This window comes from Saccopteryx bilineata, chromosome 7 (genome assembly GCF_036850765.1).
Source record: "Saccopteryx bilineata isolate mSacBil1 chromosome 7, mSacBil1_pri_phased_curated, whole genome shotgun sequence".
Lineage (NCBI taxonomy): Eukaryota > Metazoa > Chordata > Mammalia > Chiroptera > Emballonuridae > Saccopteryx > Saccopteryx bilineata.
Genome location: NC_089496.1, coordinates 54,406,540 through 54,414,695, shown reverse-complemented (window position 1 = coordinate 54,414,695; position 8,156 = coordinate 54,406,540). Strand labels below are relative to the sequence as shown.

General features: G+C 52.1%; 1 protein-coding gene and 1 non-coding gene across 8 annotated transcripts; one reads left to right on the top strand and one right to left on the bottom strand.

Moving 5' to 3' along the window:
• Positions 1–215: 215 nt before the first annotated feature.
• On the bottom strand, positions 216–6,326 carry SEC61G (SEC61 translocon subunit gamma). 7 transcript variants are annotated; one of them, XM_066240127.1, is made up of 5 exons: positions 6,177–6,326; positions 5,651–5,727; positions 2,553–2,650; positions 1,242–1,344; positions 216–374 (listed from the first exon to the last, which is right to left on the bottom strand). In XM_066240127.1, exons 3-5 carry the CDS (start codon positions 2,644–2,646, stop codon positions 365–367), a joined length of 207 nt encoding a protein of 68 aa, XP_066096224.1. In that variant the 5' UTR covers positions 2,647–2,650; positions 5,651–5,727; positions 6,177–6,326; the 3' UTR covers positions 216–364. The 7 variants fall into 7 exon arrangements, with proteins under 7 accessions (XP_066096224.1, XP_066096226.1, XP_066096223.1 ...); XM_066240129.1 differs by lacking the exon at positions 6,177–6,326 and adding an exon at positions 5,876–6,170; XM_066240126.1 differs by lacking the exon at positions 5,651–5,727 and having other exon boundaries at positions 6,177–6,325.
• Positions 3,261–3,336, top strand: TRNAS-GCU (transfer RNA serine (anticodon GCU)). Its single transcript has one exon. It is a non-coding gene; the product is annotated as a tRNA-Ser (tRNA).
• Positions 6,327–8,156: the final 1,830 nt, after the last annotated feature.

The window sequence follows — 8,156 nt, the reverse complement described above, 5'->3', positions numbered from 1 at the left end:
CCCTCACTGCCCCCTGCTCTGTCCTCGTCCCTCACTGCCCTTCGCTGCTGCTTCCTCGTCCACGGGGCAGGGCACTCGGACACGAGCGTCCACTTCACCAGGAACCGAGATGTGAGGGTGGGAAAAAGAACGACAAGGGAGGAAGGGGGGGGCATTATTGCCTAGCGTTAAAATCTGATAAATATCTGTGATAGAAAACAGAGAAGTCTGTTTATTTTGAAGTTATTTTAATTTAGAAATAGAAAACATCTTGGAAAAAACAATGAAAGAACACAAGACAGATAGGCGAACGCTTCCTCCGTGAGCTGCTCCAATCCTCACCGTGCGCCCATCCCCAAGATGGAAACCCGCCTCTAAACGGGCTTCAGCCACCGCTGCAAAAGAAGGAGAAACAGTCAGTTCCGAGTGCACGCAAGCTTTAAACGACAGGAATGCAGTATGCTGTGACACTGATGGACTGACAGGAATGCAGTATGCTGTGACACTGATGGACTGACAGGAATGCAGTATGCTGTGCCACTGATGGACTGACAGGAATGCAGTATGCTGTGACACTGATGGACTGACAGGAATGCAGTATGCTGTGACACTGAGGGACTGACAGGAATGCAGTATGCTGTGACACTGAGGGACTGACAGGAATGCAGTATGCTGTGACACTGATGGACTGACAGGAATGCAGTATGCTGTGACACTGACAGAACCACAACCAGTAAGTTACGTGAGAGCCACGCCTACAACCCCCGGGACAGCGCGAAGGGGAGCCCCTGAGCTGTGAGACCGCACGAAGGGGAGCCCTTGAGCTGTGAGGCCGTGGACGGAAGGCCCCTGGTGATGAATGACCGGCTGTGAGAACAGACACATCTGAAAAACTCAGAACCCACACTTGAGAAACGTGTTCAACTCTCCAGCATAACGTCTCCTCTGAACGAGACAAAGAGCATGAACTACGTACGGGGATGATCACTAGGCAGACAGTGTGCTAGCTGAAAACAAAGACTCAGACTAGCCCAGTGGCTGTCAACCAGGACAGCCTCCCACAGTCCCTCAAACACCCGGTTTAATCACAACGAGAACAAGCACCACTTCAAACTACCGGGTACTTAACACAAACCAGCAGATTCTGGCAGCGTTATAGAGTCAGACAGAGCCCTGCGCGGAGGAGGCGGCGAACTGTCAACTCAAGTGATTTCAATGTTCACTCCAGTCTAGATATTGCGTATCTGAGAAAGTATACTTACACAATGATGTTGTTAATAGGGATATGGATCAGTTTCACAAAAAAGCCAATGAACCCCATTATGGCAAATCCTATTGCTGTTGCCATGGCAATCTTCTGGAATTCTGGATGAAAAACACAAGATTTATCATTTTCACAGCATCACTGCAAGTACAGGGGAAAAACTAGAAGTGACATAAACTTACTGGCATACATTTCTCCTGAGAATATGTAATTTTAAATAAAACATGACACTAGTTATTTATAATATATACACAGATGAATTTTTTAATTCTCATTCTTTATTGATATTAAGAAACATTAAAATAAAGTATATGCCACACTAGTGAATTCATCAACAAGCAGTAACATAGTTTATCCTCTCAGCAAATGACCGGAATGCCAAAAAGGAAACGTAGATAGAATAGAGTATATGTCTTATAAAAACTTCATAACATGCTAAAAATATAGATTATAAACGCACAGAACACAACTTTTTATAAAATACAGGTCCACTGTCTTTGGTAATTTGATGAAGCTAAAAATAAGGCCTGAAAAGCAAACTGGCTTGAGCATCATTTCATTTCAAGGTTTCAGAGCCTGGAAATGTTTCCACTGAGCGCTATTAGTTGGTTGGTCCTCCTGTTAGTTCTTCAGTTTCTCTTCCATTGCAGTAGTTAAAAAGTGTAACTGTCATTATTTGTTTCTGACTTCCTTCCCTGAAAAAGTCTAAGCTCCATAATCACAAGGACTATTGCCTGGTATACAGTGTCACATATTTTACAATATGCATACTATAGTGTATTGCATTCTCTGTTGTACTCCCAACTGCTAACCGGACAATAGTCAATCACTGAGTAAAAGTAGACAAACTTTGGAGCACCTTTTAACACAAGAATCATGACAAATAAGAAATTAGGCCTCCGCGGTTGGCAACAAACATGCTGCTGATTCATGCTAGGGTTCTGTCAGGCGGAGTGAGGGGGAGCAGCACAGAGCACAGAGGAGCCCCAGCAGGTTTTCCCGAGTAGAAAGATGGAAGATACTAAAATCCCGAACGTCATTAAATGCGACTAAGGCAAACATAACATAAAGAATAGGACTGCAATCAGTAACCTGACACCACTGGAAAAACACAATACAGGAAAATGCGTAAGGCAGAACTTAGGAAGAAGCGACAATGTTAAAAAGCAGTAAAGCGAAATAAATCAATAAAAACGTGGATAAAAAAGAAAGTAATGCAACAGCGATTAAACAGGACAATATCAACCAAAGAAACGGCTTAGAAAATGCAACGACTGAACGTTCTCTCTCACCGTGAAGCTGTTATTACCTTTCCTGTCGGGCTTGGTGCACCTCTTAACCAGCCGGATTGAGTCCTTCACAAACTGCCGACTTGGCTCAACGAACTGCATGACCTGATCCATGATGCTTGTAGGAAAACAAACGAGAGAAAAGATACTCACTGGTGTTACTTATCAGACAGCAAGGGCTTGTGCAGCTATCGCCAAGTATAAATGAGACCCACTACAAATTCAGGTCTGACGCGGGTCAATCCCATCTCCCAAAATAAAAATGAAAAGATACAGACTCCAAACCTAACCTGACATTGTTTTGGTAAGTTCCAGCCACGCATCAGATCATCAGCAACAGCACAGGTTTCTCCCATACGATTATCACTGACAAAGGGTGCATGCTAGGCGGACTACCGCCATTCCACGCTCAAGCAGTGACCACACATCCACTCCTCACCCACCCTGCGCGCCTCTCCCTGTTCCTGCTAAGGCACCAACAACGTTGGGACTGCAACAAATATTTCCCATATTTTATTTTAAACTCCTCAGAACCTGGTGTCTCCTGCAGCAAAAGCCAAGAATTATACCGCAAGGGCCCAGAATAGAGGAGGCAAACGATTTCCATCTGGATTATAGCAATCCATGGCCATCCAACCTTTCCAGAAAAGAGTATATTGTATTTGCGTGGGATGTAAAATGGATCAGATTTCCAACACCACCAGGAGGGACAAAAACCATTAGCTGAGGCCCTGGCCGGTTGGCTCAGCGGTAGAGCGTCGGCCTGCTGTGCGGGGGACCCGGGTTCGATTCCGGGCCAGGGCACATAGGAGAAGCACCCATTTGCTTCTCCACCCCCACCCCCTCCTTCCTCTCTGTCTCTCTTCCCCTCCTGCAGCCAAGGCTCCATTGGAGCAAAGATGGCCCGAGCGCTGGGGATGGCTCTGTGGCCTCTGCCCCAGGTGCTAGAGTGGTTCGATGCCCCAGAGGGGCAGAGCATCGCCCCCTGGTGGGCAGAGCGTCGCCCCTGGTGGGCGTGCCAAGTGGATCCCAGTCTGGCGCATGCGGGAGTCTGTCTGACTGTCTCTCCCCGTTTCCAGCTTCAGAAAAGTACAAAAAAAAAAAAAAAACCATTAGCTGAACTCCACACCTTTAGGTTAGGACACAGCTCTAAGGAAACAAGAGCTACACTGCTCGCAAAAATGAGCGGGTCAGCCCTGGCCGGTTGGCTCAGCGGTAGAGCGTCGGCCTAGCGTGCGGAGGACCCGGGTTCGATTCCCGGCCAGGGCACATAGGAGAAGCGCCCATTTGCTTCTCCACCCCTCCCCCTCCTTCCTCTCTGTCTCTCTCTTCCCCTCCCGCAGCCAAGGCTCCATTGGAGCAAAGATGGCCCGGGCGCTGGGGATGGCTCTGTGGCCTCTGCCCCAGGCACTAGAGTGGCTCGGGTCGCAACATGACGACGCCCAGGATGGGCAGAGCATCGCCCCCTGGTGGGCAGAGCGTCGCCCCCTGGTGGGCGTGCTGGGTGGATCACGGTCGGGCGCATGCGGGAGTCTGTCTGACTGTCTCTCCCTGTTTCCAGCTTCAGAAAAATGCAAAAAAAAAAAAAAAAAAAAAAAAAAAAAAATGAGCGGGTCAGGGAACAGGCAGATACCCCAGGAGCTTCAGCCTTTTGTACAGTGCATGTTCACTAATGAAATACAAGTTGGATTTGCATCTCATTTGCATAATCGAACAACTTTCTTTGACTAGTCGTTTGCTTTTCTGATGCCCTTGTTTAATAAAAAAGAATAAAATGTTCCTTTCCTCCCCCCCCACTTCATATTCATTTTGAAATATCCCCTCATTTTTGTGAGCAGTATGTCAAGTGTCTCCCATCGGTTCTTCCCAGGAAATCTGTGACTCCACAGAAAGGGAGGCTCCTCTTAGCTTCGCGAGCCGCCGACACAGCAGCCGCGAAGGCCAGGGTGCCGCCAGTACCCAGGACTGGGGGGAGACACACACACACACTCACGGGACAGGGGGGAGGCGCACACACGCACACACGCTCACGGGGCAGGGGGGAGACACACACACACGCTCACGGGACAGGGGGGAGGCGCACGCGCGCACACACACGCTCACGGGGCAGGGGGGAGACACACACACACGCTCACGGGACAGGGGGGAGGCGCACGCGCGCACACACACGCTCACGGGACAGGGGGGAGACACACACACACTCACGGGGCAGGGGGGACACACACACGCTCACGGGACAGGGGGGAGACACACACACACGCTCACGGGACAGGGGGGAGGCGCACACACGCTCACGGGGCAGGGGGGAGACACACACACACGCTCACGGGACAGGGGGGAGGCGCACGCACACACACACACGCTCACGGGGCAGGGGGGACACACACATGCTCACGGGGCAGGGGGGACACACACACACGCTCACGGGACAGGGGGGAGACACACATACACGCTCACGGGACAGGGGGGAGACACACACACACACACTCACGGGGCAGGGGGGACACACACGCACACACGCTCACGGGACAGGGGGGAGACACACACACGCTCACGGGACAGGGGGGAGACACACACACACACACTCACGGGGCAGGGGGGACACACACACACGCTCACGGGGCAGGGGGGACACACACACACGCTCACGGGACAGGGGGGAGACACACACACACACACTCACGGGGCAGGGGGGACACACACACACACGCTCACGGGGCAAGGGACACACACACACACGCTCACGGGACAGGGGGAGACACACACACGCACACACGCTCACGGGACAGGGGGGAGGCGCACGCGCACACACACACACGTTCACGGGGCAGGGGGGACACACACACACACGTTCACGGGGCAGGGGGGACACACACACACGCTCACGGGGCAGGGGGGAGGCGCACACACACACTCACGGGGCAGGGGGGACACACACACACACACGCTCACGGGGCAGGGGAGACACACACACACACGCTCACGGGCCAGGGGGGACACACACACACACGCTCACGGGGCAGGGGACACACACACACACACACGCTCACGGGCCAGGGGGGAGGCGCACGCGCACACACACACACACGGGGCAGGGGGGAGACACACATTCACGCACTTCTGCTCGGGCAGTGAATGAACGACCCTGGAGGAGAAGGTGGTTCAAACCCTTGGCTGCGAGCGGTTTCCTCGAAGCTGGAATAATGGACACGAAACATGAAAAACACACCGGGAAGCCTATCCCCGTTCTGGGCCGTGGCTGCCGCCCCCACGTCCCCCAAGAAGAGGCTGACACCCGCGTGCTCAGGGCTGCACGGGCTGCTGCGCTTCCAACCCAACGCACTTCTACTTGATGGGAAGAAAAAGAGGCGCAGTGCCCACCGCGCTGCACACAGTGTCCGGGTCGGGGGGACAAGGACCAGCCGCGACCTGCCCGTCGCGGGCCCGCAGGGTGTACTCCGACTGGACCGTCTCCCGGGAGGACGCGCATCCCGGGACCAGCCCCGGACAGCCCGACGGCGGGCCGCCGCCCCGACACCGCACGGGGACGCCGAGCCCCGGACGGGCACTCACGCAGGGGCCGCCCTCGCAAGTCACAAAAGGCCCGCCCCACGCCCCGCGTCCCCCGGGGCGCAGCTCCTTACCTGCCCGCAGAAAGCTCGGACGCCTGCGACACGTAATACAACAGCGAACCCACCGAGCCTCCCCGGAACCGGAAGCCGGGTCGCTGGCCTACAGCCCGCCCACCGCTCCGCTCATTGGTCCGTTGTGCATGGAGACCTCAGTGCGCAGGCGCAGCTCGTTCAGGGCGTCTCGGCCACTGCTTCCGAAAAAGTGGACTCCAGTGGAGGGGACGGTGTAAGGTTCCGTTTCCGGCGGTGCTGCCTGGGCTGAGGCCCGCCCACCCCACGATCTGCGCGCCTCCCTTATTGGTCACCACTGAGCAGATGGGCTGGCTGCACGACGGTGTGCCGGCGGCCCAGCCCCAGACCTGCTTCTTCTCGCGCCGTCTCGGGAGGGTCGCGGGAACGGAGGCCTCCGTTTGGGGCTGTAGGTCTGGTTTGGGGACGTGGTTATAATAATCTGTGTGTTTTGCTGAGACTTATGAACCCGCGCATTGGGCAGCCCCGGCGACTGTTGACCGAGGGCGCACCACGAAAACTCTAGACCCAAGTGTGTGGGTAAAACAGAAGAAAACGTTTATTACACTCGCGAGCGGGCTCAAGGCAAGGAGGTGGCCAAGAGCACTCTCAGTCTTTTTGCAAGGGCTTTTATACTTTGGTAGGCAAGCAAGCAACCGTTTACAGAAGCTGAGTTGGCAGTTAGTTGTTAACCCTTATCCTATCTCTATCTTTATCAGAAACACATACCTATTCGCGTAAGCAGGTTGGGGTCCAGCTGCCTCCTGTGAACTAGCTCTAAGCAAATTTCTAAGTAGTTTATGGTAGGGAGCGGTCAATTCCTGCTTTCTTTAATTTTAGTCAAAAGGTCAAGCAGAATTTTTCCACTCACGGTTACACGACCTTGTCAACCTGTGGTTTTGTTTGTAGGGTGACTCATTCCTACCCAAAGATGTTGATTGAGCCCGGCCTGTGTGCAACCCCCTCGGGTGGGTGCTGTGAGGACAGCAGGCTGTGCAGGGCCAGGGACAAACAAGTCCGCAGCGTGATTGTCACAATGTAGCAAACAAGCAGGGGGTGGGAGTGGGGGGATGGTGAGATAAAGACAGAACTCCCGTGGTCACTATAGGGTTCCGAAGAAATGATGCCTGGGGCTGAAATCCAAGGGGTGAAGAATTACTCAAATTATCCAGACATCCCAAGTCAATTCAGAATATAAAAGCGACTCTTAGGGCTAAGACCCACAAGAGAGTGTAGCAGGTTCATTTGTAAGAGCCAAAAAAAAACCCCTAAAAGGGATTCAGGGGTCCATCGACAGGAAAATTGATTTTTTAAAAAGTAAAAATAAAACCTGCATATTTCCACAATGATATACTACACAATTGGGGGGGGGGGGATCATATCCAACATTGATGACTATCAAAGATGTGGTGAGTGAAAGAAATTATTAGAAGATACATATTCTAAAAAATGTTTTGATTTTGGACATTAAAATTAGTGCTCTGCTATGATGATTACAAAATGAACACACTTCCTTCTTATCCCCTCCTCTCCCATTTCTGTTAGTGTTTTGTGATAGTCCCTAAAATGTGGGATGACTTTTGTTAGCTTCATGAAGAGGGGAAAAAAAATTCTCTCCAAAGGCACGAGTAAGGGAACGGAAAGACAAGGCACAGTCTGGGAGAAAATAATTGGTAAACACAAATCTTGTATCCAAAACATACAAAGAATGCAAAACTCACTTAAAAACAGGCCAAAGGATCTGAACAAACGTCTCGCTAGAGAAGATCTACAGATAGCAAATCAGCATATGAAAATGTGCTCAGTATCACCCGGCATCAGGGTATTGCAAAGACAACAAGATTCCCCTGCAGACCTCCTAGAATGGCTAAAATTCAAACCACCAACAACGCCAAGTGCTGATGAGGACGTGGAGCAACAGGGACTTCCACTGACTGCTACGAGGAATGCAAACTTCGGAAGACAGCACAGCAGTTTCTTAGA